The 23,337-nt window shown below is 43.1% G+C and overlaps 1 protein-coding gene across 4 annotated transcripts in view; it reads right to left on the bottom strand.

The window, feature by feature from the left end:
• Positions 1–2,179: 2,179 nt before the first annotated feature.
• CTXND1 (cortexin domain containing 1) overlaps positions 2,180–23,337 on the bottom strand; it is a 32,915-nt gene continuing 11,757 nt past the window's right edge. For 2 of the 4 annotated variants that reach the window (XR_011904891.1, XR_011904892.1), the window contains 3 exons: positions 11,346–11,419; positions 9,411–9,587; positions 2,180–5,594 (listed from right to left, as the gene is read on the bottom strand). Coding sequence is in view for 1 of the 4 variants with exons in the window: in XM_072345914.1 (XP_072202015.1) it covers positions 5,361–5,540 (180 nt within the window). In the remaining 3 variants the exon portion in view is untranslated. Of the gene's footprint in view, positions 5,595–9,410; positions 9,588–11,345; positions 11,420–23,337 lie in introns of those variants that run through there. The other 2 variants (XR_011904893.1, XM_072345914.1) reach the window with 2 other exon arrangements.

The following is a 23,337-nucleotide window of genomic DNA, read 5'->3' on the forward strand; positions in this document are numbered from 1 at the left end:
TGATTCTTGATGCTAAAGCTGTGACAGCCCCATGTTGCCTCTTGCCACGATGCCACCATCCCATAGAAGCACTGCGGGGGTTTGTATGCTGGGAGGAAGGCTGCTTTTATAAAAAACCATGGAAAAATCTCTACTGACAAGAGCTGATGGAGGTGTCAGGGCAGTACATTGCTATTCATGGGGTTTGACCTTGATGCAAGACATTTTGCAGCCAGGAAGGACTGCAGCATCAGTGCTTTTTGGGTACAGGAATACTTGTTAGAAACCATTAAAACCATTGTGCAAAGCCAGTGCAGCTACATCTTCCATCCCAGGGATACAAATCCCAGTTCCTGGCCAAATAGCTTTATAGCATGGTAGGGGCATGCAGGAGGTGACAAGCTGTTCCCATCTCCCCATGGGTGCTTTCCAATTTGATTAAATCTGAGAAATCCCAGGTTTCCAGAAATGGATGTTTTCCTGCCCAGAGCTCACACAGCTCTCTGAGCAGATTTTGGATGTGGGCTGGAGGAAGTCCAAAGCTTTGTTAAGGACAGAGCTCAGAGGCATCGACCGCCTGCTGTATGGCCAGAGGCCAAAAGTCCAGCAGATGCTAAAAAAGGGAGAGGAATGGTTTTTATGGCCAAGGTGACTTTTTTTTCACCTCCAGGATAAAGATGTGGGCTCGTGGTGTTGGAGGTATCTCCACTTTTGGGGGAAGGCACCTGTGAGGGGGGAAATGAGGTGGAGCAGGAGGGTGCTTCAGCCTGGGGCCATTGGTTCAGTGCCTACACCTGGGGCTCTTGGAGCAACATCTGCACCTGGTGCTGGGAGGAGTTTGTTTCTAAAGGGCCATTTAAAGTGGTTTGACCCTCTCTACAAAAAGCTTCCTCTTCAAATCTGGAAGCATCTGTTGCAATTGGATTAGAGTGTGGCTCTCTTTGCTTCTGGAGTTTATTACTTTTAATTCAAGTCTGCTTTTATTAGGTTTGTCATATAGTAGTTTTCAGCAACAATGAATGATGTGAAGCTTTAAACCCAGAGCTCCTCTGCTTTGTCGTGGCTCTGAGACTGTCACCTGAATGGAGAAGAAGTAATTCCTGAGTGGATCTTCAGAGACCTGGAGGAAAGGTAAACCCATCACAGAGGGGTTTGGGACTATGTGGTGTGGAAAGGGAGAGACACCTTCCCTGGGCAGTGGAAATGCTCTTTCAGAAGCTGTTCAGTTAAGGCAGTGACTCTAAGAAGGGATGCTGTTGGTAGGCAGTATTTGCATCCACTTTCTCTGTAAGAGGCCATTTCTCAGGCTCAGAATTGCCACCTCTGCTCAAGGTGCCCACGCTGTCATTGTTAAGTGAGAAAGAGAGATAATTTCTGGGCTCTAAAGTTGATTGAAAGCTCTGGATGTGTTTGGCAGTACGTGAGGGACATGCTGAAGCTGTGGCCCTGTGCTGCCCTGTACAAAATAGGATCGGTCTGCAGATGGTTGTTGCTTGAGAAGCTCGTTTGACTCTAAATGTATTTTAACACCCTTTCCTTTCCTTATGGATTCAGCACGCTTAATGCAGTTTTAATACTTTTTGTTTGATTTCTGATTTCTTCCTGGCCAAGCTGCAGTTGCAGAAATAGGGAGCTTTGTAATTAAGCACATCACTCAGTGCTTCAAAATGCTGTTGTGAGCTGAAACGAACACTGAAAGTAAACGTGACTCAAGTCTTAAACTGTGCATGGCCTTAAAAATGTGTGTGTGATTGGTGTTTTCCTCCTGGGTTGCAAAAAGGAGCAGTGGCCAGGGGATATCGACTGCCTTTAATGAATGGAGTTTAAAAAGAAGTGAACATGCAGAATAATATAGTTTGTGATGAAGTATTCCCATGGCCACATTAAGGAGTAGTTAAAACTGGGGATTTGGTGTCCTTTATTTAGATCGGTTTACCTGGGCTGTGCAGAACCAGAAGACAGCCATAGCAAGCAGGGCAATGACCATTAAGACTGGGCTGGTGGAGCTGGGACGATGGCAGGAAAGGGTGGCTGGGGTTTGGATTCCTGCCCATGCATGGAGCTCTTATCCATCCAGGAGCTGCTCTTAGAGCAATGTGGTGACTCCAGCTGTTGCTTCTGATGCAGGGAGCAGCTCATCACAACTTGTGCCTGCATTGGATCCTGGCAAGCAATGTGCTGCGACACACGCAACTTCTTTCCATGTTGAAGCTGTTTATTGCATTAAGTAAATACATCTGCAGGAAGTTTGCGTTATTTCCTCTGAGTGCAGTTGCCTGTAGTATGGCATAATGATTAAAAACAACAGAATTGGCAGAGGCACTTGTTACATGCAGCTGCAATTAATACCAAGCAATGCAGCCTATACTGATACCCAACTATCATTGCCCAGGAGCGTGGCTTTGCCAACCGGACTCCCAGGAGACGGAGTAACAACCATGTCCTGTGTGGCCAGGTCAACCCAGAATGCAAGCAGGACGAAGCTTCTGCTTTCAGCAAGATGTTTGGTATTGCTTTTGGTTCGAGTGGTGAGGCTGTGTTGATAATCATTGGTGGAAGGCAGGAAGTAGTGAATATATATATCTTACAACTATAAAAAGCAACCCCGGTGGTGTTTAGGTAGTCTTTGGAAAAGGCTTGGTGTAGGGGAGGTTTTTGTGAACAGAAAGTGAAATAAAATCTTATTGTGTTTTGTATAGATGGACAGAGGGGGGAAGATAATCACAAATATTCTTGTGAAGTGAGCCTATTTGCTTCCCCAGCATTCATAACCCTTTGCTATCATACAGGTTTCCTTCCCCCTGATGGCTGTGTGCTGCTGTTCCTGCCCAGCCAAAGGCACAGCATGGGGCTGTCCCTGGGGAGCTCAGAGTTTAAAGTATGTGTGTAAATCCTTAGCTGAACAGGGGTTATACTGGTGGTGTGCAGCAGAACCAAAGTATGTGGATTCTCCTTGAGAAGAGTATTGGCACCAGGAGTAGTGACAAGCACTGTTCTTGCTCTGTGTTGTTTGCAAATATAGCCAGATAACCTGAAATCTGTAAGTCTCTGTAGCCTAGAAATGGTTACTTAACTACTACTTGTTTTGTATATTCTGTAGCTCTGCTGGTATCAAAGTGGGATATGGAACTCAGTGACAAAAAACAGGCTCTAAATGTTAAGGGAACAGAAGCAATGCCCTTTGAGCTAGAGCATTGGTTCCTGTGGTATGGGTAGGTACATCATGAATAAGAGACCTATGTATTTGCTCAGGGAGTGTTGGACTTTAACATTCACACTTACAAAACTTCTGTTACTAATGGTTAATTGGCTAGCAGAACCTGAAGCTGAACAGCAGGCTGGTGAGCAATCCACAGTGGGTAACTGAAGCAGAAGTCTCATGGTAAAGAAGAGCAGGATTAAATCTGATCCTCAAATCTCCTACCTCCTGAATGGGCTCTCCTACAATAGAGATTAGCAGAAATTGTACAGTTGAGCCTAGGGCAAAAGGTGCATGCTAAGTTTCCATATGTCTCATAGCCTTTTATTCTGTAGTCTGCGCTCCTTGGAACTCAGTGGGAGTAGGTAATAAAATCAGGTGCCGTCAGGATGACTTGGGATGTTCTGACCTTAATAAAAGTGCACGGAGGTCTGCACAAGCTCTCAGCTGTGGAGATTTTCCTTTCTCTTTTCCCATTCTGCACACTGAGATTCAGACCTTCCTGATTAGTTTTACATGAAGGAGCTGTAAATCAACATCTTATTTCCATGTCCCTGTCTAAGGCTCTTCAGGTGCTTAGATAGTGGTATGATATAGCTGAAACAGGGCAAGGCAAGTGAACAGTATTGTACCAATTTTACATGTTTGAAGACTGAGACAGAGAAGGGACTTGTGCAATGGTCAAACAAATCTGTCAATCAAGAATAGCGATCTACCAAGTCTATATCCAGCCTACATCCAGTCTATGTCCTGGTTCCTTGCTCCAACCTTCTTTTCCAGCTTTTTTTATCTGCTCTATGTTGTCTTACGGCAATAATGTAGAAAACAAGACGGTGAGGAAGAAGAGAAAATGAAGTGTCCTTCCAGTTCTGTGCTCTCAGGTTTTGTCTATTCCTGACACCAGTGGTTGCAGTACCTACTGCTGATCGCTTCAGCAGCTCTTTACGATCCCTTAAGCCAAATGTGTAGTCGCTCAAGGCAGCTGTGGGCAAACCTTAGAACTTAAGAAGTGTAGGATGTGGGAAACCTTCAATTACCACTCTTCAAAATATAAATAATAGTTTTCTTAAGTTCCCTTTTCTGCTTCTTTCACAATGGCTTTCTTAATGCATCGAGTAAAGGAAATAAGTAGATAATCACCAAAAACACGGGGAACAAGTCTTTTAAAGGTTCTGAATTTGTTTGAGGTAGAATGCATGTTGTTGTTACTGATACTTGGGCTAACAAATCTGACTGACAGAACTAGGAATGTCTTTGCTTTTTGTCTTTATCATCCATGTGTGATCTCACTGAACTGTGTCTGAAACAAGAGATCAATGAAGTTTTGTGTGGAATCACTCTTTGATATATAAGTTCTATATAGTTGAAACCAGTGGTGTCCAGGCTCTGTGCTGTGAACTGTGGCTACCGAGCTCATTGCGAGGGGTCTGGCTGATTGATGGACCTATGGCAGTTGTCAATATATCTAGTTATCCATGAGTTGGATAGAGAGAGGTCATGCTGCAGAGTCAACCGTAGCCCACAGCCCTCTTGAGAGCTGCAGTTTGAGTTTCTGTATCTTGATCACTAAAAATATGACAGCGCTGTGGTGGGGGAGCATACGGACACAGCTTCATTCATTGAGAATGAACTTGCTCGTAGTCATGGTGCTTTAGTCTTTTTTCTGGGTTGATGACTGGAATAGACAACCTTGCTGGTCTTTCCAGCCTTGATGATTTTATAATCCTACCTAGCAGTACTTGGGGAGACAAAACTACAAGACTTTGCTTTTCTTCCAAGAACAAATGCAATGACTGGGGAAGGTATTTGAAGCAATCTTGTATTCAGGGGAGACATTCCTTTTGCTTTATCAAATTCCAATTTCTGAATAAAGCCCTGAATTTGTGGGAGACATTGAGAGGGCAGACTGTGCTATGGCTATAGGAAAAGTCTGGAGGACATTGTGCTACTGAGTTATGTGATGACCATCGTCATTAAGATGAGGGTTGCTGCATAGTAGTATTGTGCTTTCAGAATGGCTTGCTGATGTCTTGGTCTATTGAGCAATAATCACATGAAATATTGGCTCTTAAATATATTGCTGTCATCCTGCGTATCTGAAAATGGCTGTTTCTGCTTGCCTTCCTGATGGCAGAGGCCTCCTAGTTTGCAGCATCTCATGGCTCTGTGTAGTCAAGCCCCTTCAGTCATCCAGGTGCTGCTCCTCCCATGTGGATGTGGGGATGGCACTATAAGGGTCCATGATGACTTTTGCGCAGCGAATTATCATCACAATCAAGAAAAGGCAGAGGAAGACAAAACATGCTAATGTCAGTCCCTTGTCCACATCAACATATGCGGGCTCTGGGGTGGGTCCCTCCATGGCTCATGCTGCTCCTCATCGGGGTTTATGTTTGCTGCTAACATCATTGACCACCTGCAAAACAAACCATGTCAGACACAGGGGGAACTCAGTACAAGTGGGAGCAGAAAATACAGGATGCGTTCTCAGGGCTAAATCAACCTGCTGAATATCTCATAGCTGGAGTAATGGGGAGCTATGAGCTGGAGGACCCTGACCACCACCTTGTCCATTCAGCACAGAAGTGTTTCTTCCTAAAATGTTAGTGGAAACAGATGTTAACAAAAGAAAAGAGAAACAGTAGTGAACAAACACCATCCGCTTGGAATATCATCTTCTAAGGGGTTCAGACACTGTTCTTGCATCAGCATTTCCCCATCATATTTCCACTCCTCTGTTAATGTGAAAGACCAGACAAATGGCAGAGCAGACTGTTTCTATCCCAGATTTCTTCTCTGTCCAAACATTCCCTGTCTCTCACTGGCACAAAGCAAAGTGAAAATTATGCATACTCATTTTCCATAACATTTAATCTCTACTATTCATAGGTTCTGTAGGCAAGAGATGATTTTCAGGAGCAATATTCTTTAAGTAGGTGTTTTATCACCCAGAAAGGTATGGGTGATTACGCGATTCCTACGTGAATTATTTTACTTAATGCAGATGTCTGCGCTGCTGAAGGTCTCTTCTGACCTTATCTGAATCCATAAGCAAAATTACTTCAGTAGAGATTGACTCCCTACTGCAGGTATGGTGCTGGATCCTTCATTGGCTGCTGCCCCAGATGGCTTTGGTATGGCAGTGCTTAAGGAGAGGAGCTGACCTGGCTCACAGAGCGAGTGCTGGAAGCTTGGTGACATGGTCAAGGTGGAAGCTTTAAGTGTTGAGGGTTTTTCCTATAAAAGAGTAATGTCCAATATCTCCTTAAAACAAGCAAATGTCTTTCACATCAAAGACAATAACCAGCCTGAGAACCACACCATATTTCACTGGAAGTAGAGATGAGAAGAGAAGATATTAAACCTAAGTGAAATTTGGGTATCAAAATGGTGCAGCTGCTCTCTATAACTGCATCAGTGCAGTAAGGAGATCCCAGCCAGCTTTGCCCAGTTCCATCTGCAGGGAGCTGCTGTTGCTGGCAGGGCTCTTTCAGCAGCAGTTCACATCTGGCTGGAGCACTGCATCCTTGCAGCACCTTATGCCAGCTGCAGGTGAGTCCCCCAGCACTGAGCCCATCTGCCCTGAGAATTCTTCCCAGGGTGAACTGAGGACCTTTATTTAAAACATAAAAATCACGGTCCCTACTTTCATAATTTATTCCCTTTCAAGTTTTCCAGTCTCACTGACTCCTAGATCCTACAGGACAAGGATAAATCAGCTGGGCTCTCTAGTCTATTTTAAGCATGAGGATGGCTGATCTTTATTCCCTGAAAGCTTAGAAAATACTGCAACAGCCAGTCCTGCAGCAGGGAGTTGGAAGAGAAGACCAAGTGAATGAAACCAAGCAGACACTGTGTATGTTTACCATCCTTAGGAGAGAGCAACAAATTTGGGCTAGCAAAATGGTCACTGAGGAGTGGGGTAGGATTGTGATGCTCATTTGACCTGACCAAAGGTCTTTAGTCCCCAGAAGACACCATTACTGGTGTTACCCAGGAGATGACTGTGCTGCTGCTCCAGAAGTACCTGCCACCTTATTTGGCTTGAGTTGAGGTCTATGGCAGAAGTGAGCACCTCTGGACATTACCAGTTATCCCACACTGTGATTTGGGGCTGTGAAGAAGGGTGGGTTCAGTTTGGAATGAAATGTTGGCAGCTTGTAATTTGGGGATATGGGGGGATTTTGATTATCATCTGGCTAGAAGGCTTTGTAGTTCCCTGCACAATCCCTAATGCTGAGAATATGGTACTATGGATTTAATGCTGAAACAAGAAGCTTGTGCACCTATTTTGCTAGCCAAAAGATCTTGCATTATAACTTAATTTGGTGTGCAGGAGGCAAGACTTTGTCAGCAAGGCTGAGTATTAAGAGTGGGTGCTTTTGTGGAGTGGAACAAAACAGTTGTTGTCAAAACTACTGATGTAGCCTTGTACACATCAGTACTCCTAGTAAGGTCCAGTAGGGATGGATTTGATGTTTCCCTCCTGACTTTCTGGCTGTGCTATCATCCCACACTAAGTTAAGCTTTGCGAATAGCAGAACTACCTGGAACTTCCCATCAGTACTGATTTTTGATGAAAATCTACATTTCTTTTAAAATATTAATAATTATAAAATGCTCTGAGATCCCATGGGTCAAATCCAACCTCTTGAGTACCTCTCTTCAAATGCCATCACAGAATCTCATTACCCACAGAACTATGGCTGGGTGATGTTTCCTATGAAACTCTGGAACATGGTCCTACCCCTACCAGAAGGGAAGAGTGTTTTGTGGGCTCCCCATCCCTGGAGGTGCCAAGGCCAGGTTGGATAGGGCCTGGGTATCATGGGCTGGGGGGGCGCCCAGCCCATGTAGGGGGTTGGAGCTGGGTGATCTTTGAGGTCCCTTCCAACCCAAGCCATTCTATAACTCTGTGTAAAGGATGCTCCAGGCAGTAAGAATCACCTAGAGATCAGAGCAAAAGCATATGGCATTCGAGCTATAGTTCACACAGCAGATTATGGTGACAGCTTGAATCTAAAATATTTTTTTCAGATTTAAATTGGTATGTTTTGCAAAGATGTCAACATTTGCAGTGGGACAGAGAGATCCTTTTATTTTTCCTGCAAGCTGTATTCTTGAGGTTAGACCAATCATGTGTCGCTCTTCCTTCTGTTCTCCCTGTTAACATAAGGTTCTTGCCATGTGACAGTTATTCTGTGCTAAGTGAAGGAAAACCTATTTCTTGGGGCTGGGCCTGCCTGCTGGTACTTGTGCTCCTCCATCTCTCTAATATACAGAGAACTTACTCTGCTTATTTCCCATCTCCCTGGCCAGCGCCTCAGTTCTCATTTCCTTGATGATTCTGACAGCGTTTGCATGGGGAGAAAGCAAAAAGTTGTGCAGAAACGATTATAAATGTTCATGCTTGGCTGATCAGGTTTTCTCTGAATAGCTGAACTTTGGGAAATGACGCTCCGTGGGCTGTGAGCACTCAGCTGTAGAACAGGACCTTTTAAATTTCTTTGGATTTCTTGAAAGCTGTTCAGTTCTTATTTTCTTTTAAGGCATCAGACAAACGAGAACAATTCCTGGTTCCAATTTATTAGGCAGCTTAGCAGCCTTCTGAGCGCTTGCTCTCCTGTAAATCCCCAGGTGTTTAATAACATCCCAGGTAAACTCTCGGGGCAGCCATGACTCCATCTGCTTCTTGTCTGACCGCTCTTGCCATCAGAAATCAGTCCTGTGTGGTCTGTGGGCAGCGTGGCAGGGATGGGGAACTCATCTCCCTCAAGGCAGAATTCATCCTGAGCCTTTGTTCTCAGCTCTTTGGTTTCCTAGTGCTCTTTTAGTGGGCTGCCACCCATATTCATTTTTGTATACACCAGCAGACAGAGACAAGTTGGCATCCTCTGTTATGGGTGTTCTGTAAAGCTCACACTGAGCAGCGTGGCTGAATTTCACCTTCACCCTTACCCAGGCAGGATGCTTTAAAAGACGTTTCCTTTCCCCCCCACCCAGAGCTGCAAATGTTGGCGCTGTCACTTTAAAGACAAAGTCATAATGCACATGGATTGCAGAGAGCTTGTCTAAACCAGTTCCTACTCTGGTTAATTCTGTTTCCACTCATCTCAACCCATAGAATATATTTCAAAATGCTTACGGAAAATCCTCTGCTCCTTTCCCAAAGTAACATACGTGCAGAGGGAAGGGAAACAAAGCTATTTTATACATGCGAGCAGATTCCTACCTTCCAGACCTGGGTAAGAAGCCTGTCACATCCCAGCATGGCAGCATCGTGGAGCTAAAATCCTCACTGTAGTCATATTGTAAAAGTTTAGTTGGTCAGTGTGGCTTTAATGCCTTCAGGCTCCGCTCAGGTTCACGTCCACCCAGACCTGGAAGCAGTTCTTATCACTGGTGCACCCTGGAGGGGGGGGGGAAGAAAATTAATAATTGGCAATTGCTCATCAGGCAGGATGTGGGCGTTACAGTCGTTAAGCAGTAGGGATGCGCTTCTGTGACAGCCTGAGGCAACTGGGTACAGTCAGATGTGAGATGGATCTGTGTCAGAAACTCTTGAGGAGAACACCTGAGCCGCGATGAAAGCAGTGTTTGAGCTTGGAGTTAGGCTGTTTCTTTGAGCAAAACATGCTTTCAATCAGCAGAAGATGAACCGGCTCTGAGTGGTGCTGCTCAGGTGTCTGTCTCTAGTCTTTTGGATTTTTGTTTTCTTTTTCAATGGGCAAAAAGTGAAGGGAAACATTTCAGCAGCTTAAAATAATGCGGCTGATTTGACCTGATATAACAACGCTTTGAAGGCTGCTACTATTGATTTTTTTTTCTTTCAGTCTAATCTGGGATGCAATTCTCTTTTACCTGCAATCATTTCAACCAGAACGATGGGAAAGTTGTTGGATGACAAACCCATCTCACTGCTCGCTTTTGTTAAATTGGACATGTCTTATTGCCTGGAGTGTGGGGCAAAGAGGTCAACATGGCGATCCTGAAGTCCTTCTCCCCATCACAGTCAGCCAAAAGGTCAGGGAACTTAATTCTCATCTTGGAGATCTTATCTCACATACTGACAGCCCTTATCAGACCAGAGAATGAGGGTCTAGACCTGCTGCTCAAATGTTTGTGACAGCAGCATGTGGAGTGGGCAGCCCTGATCCTGCTCAGCAGCACTGCTTGACATCTTGCAGGCTGCTCAAAGCCTTGCTATTTGTTGCTGTAGAGGTGGTGGGGCTTTGCCATGGACCCTATGTGCCACACTAATGCTTCTTCTAGGGGCCCAAATGTCAGCAGCTGCTCCACACCATGCAGTTGAAGTGTGATATTGATAGGTAGCCTGGGGAAGGTAATGGCTGGAATTCAGCACTGATGACCCAATGCTGTGAGCACCAGCACAGTGAGGTCAGTTTGCAGATGTGGTGCAGTTGGTGTGGTGGTAATGGGTTAACAGCTGAACTGAATGATCTCAGTGGTCTTTTCCAAGCTGCTTCATGGCTCCTTACCCACTTGTGAGGGGACACATGGCAGAGGTTAGGTGGTGCTCATCAAGTGACCAGACAGGTGTGCAGATCAGCTTGATAAATGGGGAAGAAGGTGGGGGAGAGGCTGTCGTGGTCCATGAAAGAACAGAATTGTGTATGTCTGGTGGGAAAGGGAAAGATCTGAAGGAAGAAGCAGGAGCTGATGTCTCATGTTTTTTAGAGAAAGGGAAAGACATTAATCCAAGCTGGAAGACAGAAAGTTGTAGCATCTAAAGTGGTGAGGCATTAAAACAGGGAGCTTGCCTGATTGATGCCTATTGGGATGGCAACTCTGATTTGCTCACGTGGAGCTTTAGGATGTTGGAATGTGAAGGCTGGAGAGCAGAATGAGCCAATGCTGACCCCAAATCCCAGGTGAAGGAAGCTGAAGTGCTGCTTCAGGGATGTATTTGGTGCGTGTCAGATGAACTTGCCCTCGGTTTGAAGTTCAAATCTATAAAAGAGGAGTCTGGACACTTAATCATGCTCTAATGTTCTTAACAATCTAGTTTTGATTAAAAACTGGTTGCCTTGGAGCACAAAGTGAAATGTTGTAGATTGATATGGACAGATGAGGTTCTTTCTATATCCAGAGAGCAATAAGATAACCACTACCTTCATTTAGAAATTAATTGTCCTTTTATACTTACAGTTCCTTCAGCAGAAAATCAATACTTTATTTCAGTAACTGTGTCTTCCTACAAGCGTGATTTCTCCTGTCTACCTGTAACACACAGACAGGATTAATCTATTTTACTTAATCCACTCCTTGTTGGGTTTTTAACTTTTATTTTAACTTCGTTTGGTTTTGTGTGTGGATGACTTGTTCTTTTGCATACTTTAAATACTGACTTCATACCTTTACACTTAGTTTATGCAAACTTGTTCATTCGATCTATCCCACTCGGTTACAGTCAAGTGATAAATAATCTTCCCTCAATAAACTTGCTTTCAGCCAGTCATAAATTACTTGGTCAGTACACCCTCTGAAAACTAAAGGCATTGTTTGTGGTTGCCCAAAAAGTCGAAACAAATAAGCACATAAATCAATCTGAAGAAAGTGTTAAAAATTGCTGTTGTGCAGAAGTTTCCTTCTGGTATAGACCCGTGGTAAGAATAACATTAATCATCATTGAGAAAAAGATGCAGCATGCACGTAGAATCACTGTGAGCTGCTTATAACCCAAATCAAAAGATCACTTCTCACTTGAGGCACGTATGGTGTTACTTGCAATCCAAAGAAGAAGAGGAAAACAAAAGGTTGTGTTTGTGAGCTGTTGAGCTGAATGATGGGCAGTTGGCCTCTCCAGTCCTCCAAAGTTCAAACCGCATGGATAATCCTTGATTAAACTTTGCTGAAGTGAGATCCTGAGGACGTCTGGGAAGCTCTTTAGGAGAATGGAAACTGTAGTTCAGAGATAAGAGTGGGGCAGAATGGGTGAATTGTTGACTGCTGAGCATGCTGGTGGGAAGAGCTGGGATGTTAACAATGTATAGCAGCTGGAAGAAGGCAGATAAGCCAGGACTGAGGTCATGATGTCTTTTTCTGTCAGTTGCTGTATGCTGAAGAAGGACCCCCAGTTTGAAGGGTTTTTCTGCATCTCACTGGTATTGCCTTTGTCTGGCCGAGCTCTGAGCAATTTAAGAGCCACTCTGATCCTTTGAGAGATGATGTAAAAGCGCTGCATGTGATATGTAAGGTTTAGATGAGCTTGGAAAGCAGTGCTTGTCTGCACCAAGACCATCCTTTGTATCCTGCATGTGCTTTATAAGGATGCTGAAGCTGCTTTTTCCATCACCCAGTGATACAATGCACGGTGCGTGAATCCCCTCTAATCACAGTAAGCGGCATACAGAGGAATCTTAGAGAAACAAATGGGTTTGGCCTTTAAGCCAAGGCTTGTGAGGTCCAAGTAGATATTATATGAACACAGTGTAATGGACTATGTACTGTTCAAACCCCATGCTGTTTAAATCCTACGGACAGAGACAAACACATCTGTTGTTCTTGTCAGTTATTTTATAGATTAAACTGGCTGCTACCCAGGAGAACCATAAGCGAAGCCCTGTGGAAATTTTTCACTGCAGCAAAGCTGACAAGGAGGAAAAAGGGAAAAGTGCATGACAATATTTTTACAGAAACAAAAGATGCACTTCAAGGTAGAGCAGGAACTGCTTTTCACATTACTGTCTCCTTGTGGCGATGTCCAGCATTCTTTAACTTGCAGGGCATTTCTCAGGCACATTCTTTGACCTTTCATCTTGAGAAGCTACGATGCCTGCTCTGGGTTGAGGCAGCTTCAGTGTTTTGACATGAAGAAAAGTCTTGTGAATGACTGTACTCATCAGTCCAAAGGGATTGTGTCTGCATTGGAAAGTGCATGGATTAGTTTTCTCAGGTACTTCAGAAGTTTGAGAAGGATTAAATAAATGTAAGCTATAACACAGTTTGAAATCTGGAATTTGTGTTGGAGTTTGTGACCAAAGTCACTACCTGGGTCTTGTTCCTTTCCAGAACTGCTTAGTACACAAGATAATAGAAGTACAGAATGCTTGGATTGGTAGGGATCTTAACACTGAATCCCAGCCCTCTGTCCTGGGCTGGTTGCTCCCACTACACCAGGCTGCCAGGTTTCCCATCCAAGCTGGCTTTGGGCACCTCCAGCTGACCTGAAGTGAGTGTGTGTCAGGGATGTTCCAGAGCTCTGTGTTATGGGAGGCATCAGGAAGCTCATTGCTGTCAGCCCTTCCAGCAGGAAGGCCAGATTTGTTGCAGCATGTTGGCTGATTCTGGTTATAATTTGCCAACAGGAGAAGTAGAAATATTGTTGCTCGTTTTTGTTCCCTTGAGAGGTTTTTCCTGTCTCAGCTATTAGAACTGGGAGAATGAGCCCATTTTCAGAGATGCTGAGTGCCTGGAGCACCTTCTGGAATCAGTGTGAGGATACAGTTCAACACTACAGAAAACCTTCCAGTTTTCAGACTCCCTTTTTGTGCAGATCCATGCATGAACACTGCACAAAAGCTTTGTGATGAGGATCCAGCTGGCATCCAGATAGATGATATTTTCAGCTGTCTCCCAGTGGGGATGGATTGCATTTTCCTTCAGAGGGGCCAGATGATTTCTATTACAACTGAACCAAAACCTTGAGGCAGGACATGTATTACATTTCCATGACAGCACTGGCAGGAGTGAAGGATCCTGATAAGAATTTAAGGGTAATTGAACTTTGGTCTCCAGCTCTGCAGGTAACAAATAGAGCAGTTTCTGAATTCTGTGTGTCACCAAGCGAGGCTGGACAAAAGGATGGATGGCTGAGAGGAGTGAGGCTCAGCCAGGGTCCTCAGCCTGTCCCAGCTGTGTGTGGTCCCTGTTGTCCTTCATAGGACACGTGGGCTCTATCTCTACCAGCAAATCAAATGCATCCAAGACTATTATTTGGGCACTAAGGGTGGCTGGCAATGGACAGCCCATGTAAACACCTTTAAACTTGCTGGCCTCTGTGGCTGGTCACAATGTTAGTGTGAGAAGAGAGAGAAACAGCGAAGCAAACTTAGGAATTTCTAATATCTTTCAGTTAATATGTTTTGAGGTGTGCCAGATGGATGGGAGTAAAACACAGTTTTTAATTAATCAAAGACAAATAAAAAATGATCTTTGAGAGTGGTAAAGCAATTAGTTACTTTTTGAATGTGCTTTGGTGGCAGGAGGCGGTCAGAATATTGACTTAGTTCCCACTAGAACAGATGGACACTGAAGGTTGCCTGACTGGGGTGAAGCCATGCAAGTACTCTTGCCCTCCTCTTCACCCCTGTTTCTGGGGCATTCTCCATTGATCACCACCAACTCTGCAGCCCTCAGGCACCCAAAGCAATGGCTTTGTCTGCAGCTTTGTGCTTGGAGCTATTGGGGATGGTTGGTGCTGTATCACTCCCTCCCTTCCTCTCAACTCAAACTGCAAACCAATCACAGGTTATGCTCTGAGTTTTATCCTGTGATTCTGCTTTTTTTTCTTCTTTTCTGCTTTTTTTTTTCTTTTCCCCCTGATTGTGCTCTCTAAATACACATGCAGCCATTCAATCAAATCAAGAAAGCCTCTCCTCAGCTGGTAACTCATTGACTATTCTGTAAAGCCTGTAGTCAGAGCTGCTCTTTAATTAAGATTGCACCAAAGGAGCTTTGATTCCTGCCATGTATTACAGCCCAGTGTTGTTTTATTTGTCACTTCAGCAGGTTATTGGAAATGTAGCCCTTGATTAAAATGATTGTGTGTAATTACATTCCATCTCCACATCTTCAGCTACATCAGTATCTTGTCAGTGGGTCATTGGGAATCAGACTGCCAGAACCTTTGTACATGTTCAATTTATAAAAGGCTGTTTTTCTGGCGTGGCATCAAACAGTCCTACACATCCAAAAGCTTATTAATGCACCATTAGCCACAAGGAACACTTTCAAGCAAGTATAATATACAGGGAGAAATGATGATTTGCCTGAACTGACTCAGCAGTTTGAAGGTCTTTTCCTCTTTGCAGGAATCACACTGACTCCTGAACATGTTTGAATGTCTTGAGAATAATAATGATTTTCTGCTTCTAGACACCTTGTGTTATTTTGGTTTCTGATGGGCTGGGATCACTAGAAATTCAAAAGCAAATCAGTGGGCTAAGAAATAGAGTCACAGGATTGTTAAGGTTGGAAAAGATCACTAAGATCACCTAATCCAGCTGTTAACCCATGCCTGTGACTACTCTAAAGTATAACCTTCAGTGCCACATCCCCATGGTCCTTAAAGACCTCTGGGACAGTGACTCCACCACCTTCCTGTGCAACCTGTGCCAATGCATCACCACTCTTTTGGAGAAGACTTTTCCTGATATCTAATCTGAACTTTTTCTGCTGCAACTTAAAGCTATTACTTCTTGCCCTGGCTTTGTCTCTAAAATTATTAAAGTAAGCAATAAGATTATCAGCTGCTTTGAAAGGACCCAAGGATGGGGCTCTTTAGTTTGGGAAGGTAGGTGAGGAGGAATATGTTTGAGATGTACCAAATCGCACATCTGGTAAGTGGGGAAAATGATTTAATAAAAGAAAAAAAGATATAGTTTCCCAAAGGACCTGCTCTTTGCTTTTAGGTTAATTGTCTCTTTTTATATATGTATGCAGCACAATAATGAGATTCCTCAAAAGCTTTTCATGCGTGAAAGGAAACTTAACTCATGCAGCTCTGTATGTACTATGAATATCAAGGTGAGATGAGTCCCAGTGAGTCTCTGCCAGACCTGTGGTTGGTATTTGTCTTGTTCATTGTGGATCCATATTAAGATCTGTACTAGGGTAGGAGCCATCTGGACTGCAGATATTCCTCATTTAAAAAAGAATAACTTTTTTCTTAGGTGAACTTTCATATCTGTGCAAATACAGATCTGAAATTGTTTTTGGGTGAGGTGCTCTTATAATCTCCTTGAATTGTTTTCTGTGCTGAGATCTTCTAGGTGATCCTAGTGCTGAGTGTTATGGATAGGACCAACTCCAAATCTCCCACCAGCTCAATATGCCACAGCTGAGTCTGGGAGCATCTGGAAGGACAGAACATGTAGCCCAAAACAACACTGGCTTTCCAGTTGCTCAGCTGCAGTTCTACCTGCTGAAATTACATCAGTGCCAGGTTCAGAAATGACTCTTATTCTTGTGTCAGCTTTCCTCAAGCAGAGTTTTGGCTCGCTTCTCAGAAGCAAGCAAGGGCAACTAGTGCTCATCAGTTTTGCAGTGTTTCTGGCATTAGCTGATTCACAAAAATAAAGAAGCCAACTATCTTCTCCCTTGTCACCACATGTTAATGTGAGGAGTGAGTAGGTTGCATTGTCTGGGGAAGAAATGATTTTAAATTCAATAAAATGTGATTTTTTTTAAAATGTATTTTTGTTCCACGTTGACGTGAAATGAGATCTCTGCAAAAGATGAAGAATGGAGGAGAGAATAGGCAGAGCTCAGACTACCTGTGTAAGGGGTGGGTAGGTGTAATAAGACCCCCTTAAAGATCTGTTTATGTTCACAACTACAATCCTATTGTGTGCACCTTCAGCCCATGTGTTTTCTGGCATGTACAGGTGCAAGTTAAGACTTCTGAATATTCATAATATATGATCTATTTTTCAAGATAAACCCACAGGCTGATAGATTAAGCAAGATAGGAGGAAGATCCTCTACTCACTGAAGCCTCCAACACTGCATCGCAGTCAACACTGAGTTTTCTGTTTAAGCCTGCTTTGCAAACTGAGATTTAGTCAGTCATCTCTGTATGACTCAATATGCACCCACAGCTTTTGGAGAGCAGGAAGCAGACAGCAATGAGACTGCCATAGAATTCGGTTTCTGTGTGTACCAAGCCTCTGAGTAGGAGAGACGTGCTTTGGTTTGTTGCTGGAGAAGACAGTGTGACAAAGAGGTTGGAGCCTACTCATAAGTGCTCTGATGCATGTAGTGTTACTGAGGTCAGCAGCCCTACACTGATATACTGAGTAAATAATGGGACTCCTATGTTAGAGCTGCCCAGGACATCTATCCTGGGTTGAATGAGCATTGTAACTGCAGACCTTTCAAAAGCAGAGAGATGTACAGCATTGAGCTAGAAAATAGGACTTTATGGGCGGGCTAAAATATGATCTGTGCATTGCGTTCTTCCTTGAATGACTTTTTCCTAGCAGAGAATAATGTTTTTCTTGCATTTACTTGATGGTGAGCACCCCTGAATTACATTAGTTCTGTAAACATTAGACTGGTAGTGAGTGAGTTGATATCTAGATCTATTTGCTGGTAATAAAATGCTTCATAAAAACTGCATTGGCTTCAGATGGCTTGTGGGCAGGTAGAGAAGTCTGATTGCTTCACTTTAACCTTGTGTTTTTTTTGGATTTTTGAGTTGCTTGACCAATATCATCCCGCAAAAGATGGTGCAATAAGAGTAATTATTTTCTGATAGGTATGGCAGTGGTCAGGCATTGCTCATGTGGTCAGTGAGGTGGGAAAGGGAGGCTACAAGTGATTAAGGTTAAGCAAAGCTTGCATCTCCAAGACCTCTATCTGGAGTCAGTGGGTCATAAAGACTGACAGTCTGCACTTGGCATCCCCCATATTATGCAGTGACAGATACAACAGGCACAATTTCCAAAGCCTCCATAAAACCTAAGGCAGCTCTGAGAGCTAACAGTTTCAGGAAGCACTGCTGAACTTTGTCTTTGAGGAAAGCCATTCTGCCAGAAAGGATGCTCTGATGGAACATTGCATTCTACAAACAAATTCCCCTTGGTGTCACCTCCCCTCATCTGCCAACTAATAAAACTCTTTTCCTTCAGAAGGAAATCCAAGCAGGGCTTTGACTTGGCAAAAGAAGTGCCAGTAATTACCTGAGATCCAGTATGGCCGTTTCTATTGATATGCAGTTTTTAGTGGGAAGTGTTGACATAATATACAAGGTACATGAAATCCTAAGGTGGGCAACAAGTTTCACCTCAAAGAATGGTGTTCAGGATATCCCCTCGGCATCTACTGAAATTCTAAGTTATAGTGACAGCTCTTCACTGTGGTTTCAAGTCCTTGTAGACTGTTTTGTACCAGATTAATGCCCCTCTAAAACTAGGAACAGCATCCTCAGTGCTCTACAGTAGTTTTTTCTTGGTGACCTACTGCAGCGGATAGCAATTAAAACATTTGCCAGGTTTCTTATGAACTTAACCTTGAAACTCTATTAGCAATCTCGTGGTGAAATGTAGCTGGTGTATGAATATATCTCTGTCAAATGACAGTGTAAGTGCAGTGGTTAGGAACAAGTCCAGGTCTGCCTGTAAGAACTCTGGGACATCCTTCTTGACCACCACTCTGCTACTTATATCAGCTGAACTATGGGGTAGGGACTTCTCCTACCGTGGTGTAGGGAACCTGTTTGGCAGGGGGGTTGGACTTGATGATCTCTAGAGGTCCTTTCCAACCCCTACAATTCTGTGATTTTTAACTTCTTTCTGCTTAAGGTCTTACTGACAAGGGTAATTATGATAGCAAGCAGCTTTAACTAGTGCCACTTAGCCAGTGTTTGTTTGCTGCAGTATCCTGCATTTCAGATGTGCTTTGTTGGCTGGTGAAAGTGTTTCAGTCACTGAGGTCAGGTGCATCTCAAAGAATAGTAACTTGCTTCTCCTGCAAATTCACTTCTCCCAGTGAAAGTACAATGATTTCCTATTTATATGCTCAGAAAAAATCCCCCATGATGTGCTCCTTCACCCTTGTCACTCTCCCCCCACTCCATTGGATAACCAACAATTGCAAACAATAGTTGCTATAGTAAGTGACTCTAAAACCTGGCTCTCTTTCCTTCTGCCTTATTTTAAAAGTTGTTTTTTTTTTTTAAGCTTGAGAAACAAGATTGCTTTTCTAACCCTGCAGACCTTAGCTTGGGAACTGGATCTATGTTTTTTCCTAACTCATGAATCACCATCCCAGGAATGATTCTGTGCTGGCACTTGGAGCAGTCTGATAACCCAGGAGCCAGGAGGTGTTCCCAGCTCCCACCACCCTCCCTTCCCTTACATACAGTGCTGCTGCATTGCTGCTGGATGCAAAAGCCAACAGGATCTGCTTCAGTCAGCGAGCAGCTGGGAGTCTGAATGCAGATGAGATATAGACTTAATTCACTTGAGTATAAAGAGGTCATTATTTTCCTGTTCATAATTGCATTTTAAATGCATAATAAGTAGACTACAGTAACCGTATGGTAATGGGTCTAACTATTCTTAATTGATTAAAATAGCTTCCAAAGACTGTTTCTATTCCGGATTTAGTTCAGCACAGTGTTACTGAATGGCATCAGGATAGAAGAGAGCTCTGGTTCTCTTCTCTGAGTCAGACTTCCTGATGGATGGGGAGAAGGATGGATAATTTTGGATGGACAGGTGGAAAAATCATTTATTCCAAGTTAGTAACGTGAAGAAGATCACATCCAAATTTATCACGGTAAGCAGTGCGTTGCATTACACAAGCATGTAGCCAGGAATTGAGTTTTTCCTCCATGGGATATTCAGACTTGGGACTCCATCTGTTCTGATGCAAGGTTGGCTTATATTTTGTTTGTCAGACGTGGCCAAAAATAGAATCGAATATCTCACGGTAAAATCAAGATTATTATCTCTACCTGTGCGTGGAAGATCCAAGAGAAGGCAGTTTTTGGTAGCGTCCTAGAATGAAAATATTATTTCTCCTACCCTTGTCTAGAACGAAGGCTTTTGTTCTCCAGCCAAAGAACGAGAAGTGTACTTCTGAAGTGTCTTGAAGTTGGCTGCAGTACAGGTTGCTCAGTATTAATAAGCAGAAAAAAATAATAGCATAATCATCATAGCAATACCAGCTTGGCGTTTGAACCCACCTCCTTTAAGCAGACTAAATAAACGTTGCTTTAATAAGCGATGTTCCATGAAGCAGCATGGCAACTGCTCCAGTTTGCTGGCACTTAGGCAACAACAGAATTCTGGCAAAACTGTAACATATACATTAGAAAGACAACAGCTCAAGGTTTTGTCTTTTAATGGCATAACATTAAACCACACAACCCAACTAGCTCCAGGCTCTCTGTCTGAGCCATGTCTTATGTTAACCCGTTGTCAAAATAAATTTGATTTGCAACTATAAGACAGTCAAGGTTAATATTTTAATTTTAGATGTTTGCTCTGAACTATTTGAAATGAATTTTTCATGTGAAGGCTTAAATACACACATAACTTTAATGTGTTCCTAGGGCAGCCCCAAGAAGTGAGCTGAGACATTTAATTGCATTTAGATTCTTAAATCCTAACTTCTCACTGACTTCAATGAGAACAGAGGTGCTTAAGCAGGATTTAGGAGCCAATCTGTTCCTTTGTCTTTGACTTTTAACCTAAATCCAAATAATACAGTCAGATTTAAATGCATTTTCTAAGTACTTGCTTGTTTTGCTAGTTGACAACTAGACTATTCTGTACACTTCAGTCTTTGTGCTGTACACAATAATTCTCCTTCCAACCTCTACCTCCTATTATTGAATGGAAAGGCAGAAAATGGGATCCTGGGCTCCATCAGGAGAGGGGTGGTCAGCAGGGATAGGGAGGTGATTGTCCCTCTCTACTCTGCTCTTGTGAGGCCCCATCTGGAGTACTGTGTCCAGGTGTGGAGCCCTCAGTACAAAAAAGATATGGAGATTTTGGAAAGGGTCCAGAGGAGGGCCACGAAGATGATCAGGGGGCTGGAGCACCTCCCCTATGAGGACAGGCTGAGGGAGTTGGGTTTGTTTCAGCCTGGAGAAGAGAAGGTTGCGGGGTGACCTCATTGCAGCCTTTCAATACCTGAAGGGAACTTACTCCCAGGAGGGGAGCAAACTCTTCGGAAGGGCTGATAATAGCAGGACTAGGGGAAATGGTTTTAAGTTAAAAGAGGGAAGATTTAGGTTGGATGTTAGGGGGAAGTTCTTTACTAGGAGAGTGGTTAGGTCCTGGAACAGGCTGCCCAGGGAGGTTGTGGATGCCCCGTCCTTGGAGGTGTTCAAGACCAGGTTGGACGGGGCTCTGGGCAACCTGATCTAGTAAAGACGTATGTTTGGTGGCCTTGCTAGGCCAGGGGGGTTGGAACTACATGATCCTTGAGGTCCCTTCCAACCCAGGTCATTCTGTGATTCTGTGAAAATAGGAGTGCTGCTAATTACAAGAAGGAAGAAATCTTCCAACTTTAAAAACGAATGCATTTATCTGAAATTCTCCCTGGAATGAAAGTTATTTCCTCAAATCTCAAGAAACACCGACCTTTGGGAAAGACATGGTTACTGAGTATAAATTAATTTAAATCCATGTGACAAAGGATGTCAGATTGAGCCAAGAAAAAACTTCACAATTCATAAATCTACGCTGACTAGGCAAAATTGGGGAAAAGAAGGCTGGAAATAACTTGCTTAGTAAATTAATACAAAGTCTTTGACATCATAAGTACTTTAGAATTGCACCTAAGCAGCTGGTAAAATGGAAGTTTGTCATCCTGAATGTTTCGTGGAGGGAAGGTCAGAGTAAATAATTAAGCAAGTATGCGGCAAGCCTGACATAGCATTCATTAGAAAGTCAGATCCATGGGAATTTGTTTTGCAGTACAAAAACATTGCTGCTTATAAAACCATTAACGAACTGTGGACTTGGACCAAGTAGATAGAAATCCATCTTGGAAGGCTTTTCTCCTTAATATGGGACACTTCCTAATTCTTCTTTTAAATATCATTTCATTTACAAACACTGGACTTTTCCATTGTGTAACTGAATAGCAAATCCTATCCCATACTTGGAGGTATCCTATGCCTCACATATCAAAGGAAAACTCTTTGTAATAAGCCTCTGACCAGAGTCACAACAAATAGATTCATTTCCCATTTGAAGTGTCTAACTGTAGGGATAGTAAACGACAAAAGCAGCCTTAGCTCTTAGGGTCTGCTGAAATTCATGCATGGCAGATCTGTCATTGCCAGGACTTGGAAGGCAGCATGTAGAGACCCATGGGAATAATCCTCTAAAAACCTAGAGTTCCACAATCGTATTTGGGAGATATACAGTATGTGAAAACATTAACAGTGGATTTGTGCATTCACTACTAGCCTTATTCTGCATATCTGTGATGTATTGCTTCAAGTTTCAATTGCAATGTCTGTATAACTTCTGAACCTCTTTCAGGAATGGGTCCTCATCTTTGCTGTGCTGTTTAAAGAATACAGTATCCCACCGTCATTGTTTATTGCAATGCATCCTGTTTTTAAATCAGTGAAGAATCCTTCTCTTTTTGTTTACCGGGATGCAACGTGGGTTGGATGGTTCAAGCACTCCTCTTTTAAGGAGAGAAAACATTTAGATTTCATTTTAATTTGCTTATACTCTAAACTTTGCAGGACAATTTCTAGTTATATTTGGCCAAATACTGCACTTGGTGACAAGAAAACAATCTGGGAGTATTTTACTGGAAGCACTAAACATTAACTGGGAATGAAACTTGGTGGTTCTACATGGCTTCCAGGGCTGATATGGTTCATTTCACTTCCCACTGCACTATGTTTTGGTTTCCTATGCATTCTGCTTCAGTAGTTCATTTCATATTATTTTGATTTCATGCAAGCATAAAACTATGGTAACACAGAATTACACAAACTTTGGAACCTTAAAGAATTATTTGGGACACTGTGAACTATGCATAATTCTGTTCTTATAAACAACCAAGTCCATAAATCATCTTCCATCTAGTTCGACATACAGTGGCAGCCAGGAAAATGCTATGCAGAGCTCTCCATATTGCAAATGTAGGCTGGGACCACAGTGTCAGTTAATGCAGCAATACTAAGACTTGCTTCCAGGCAGCAGGCACAGAAAACCACGAGAGTGAGTTCTCTTGATTACTCTTTCCTTTTATGTTCCTTTTTCTTCTTTTTTTCTGTCTGTATATACAAAAACAAACAGACAAACCCCCAAAACAATGCAAATGCAGACTAGGGCATCTATCTGTGGACTGCCCTTAACTTTAGAAAGCTCCTTTTCCACATCTTCCATCATCTGAGGTTCATAAATTTTATTAATCTTAAGTTAAAATGTGGGAAA

The sequence above is a fragment of the Excalfactoria chinensis genome, chromosome 10, assembly GCF_039878825.1.
Source record: "Excalfactoria chinensis isolate bCotChi1 chromosome 10, bCotChi1.hap2, whole genome shotgun sequence".
Lineage (NCBI taxonomy): Eukaryota > Metazoa > Chordata > Aves > Galliformes > Phasianidae > Excalfactoria > Excalfactoria chinensis.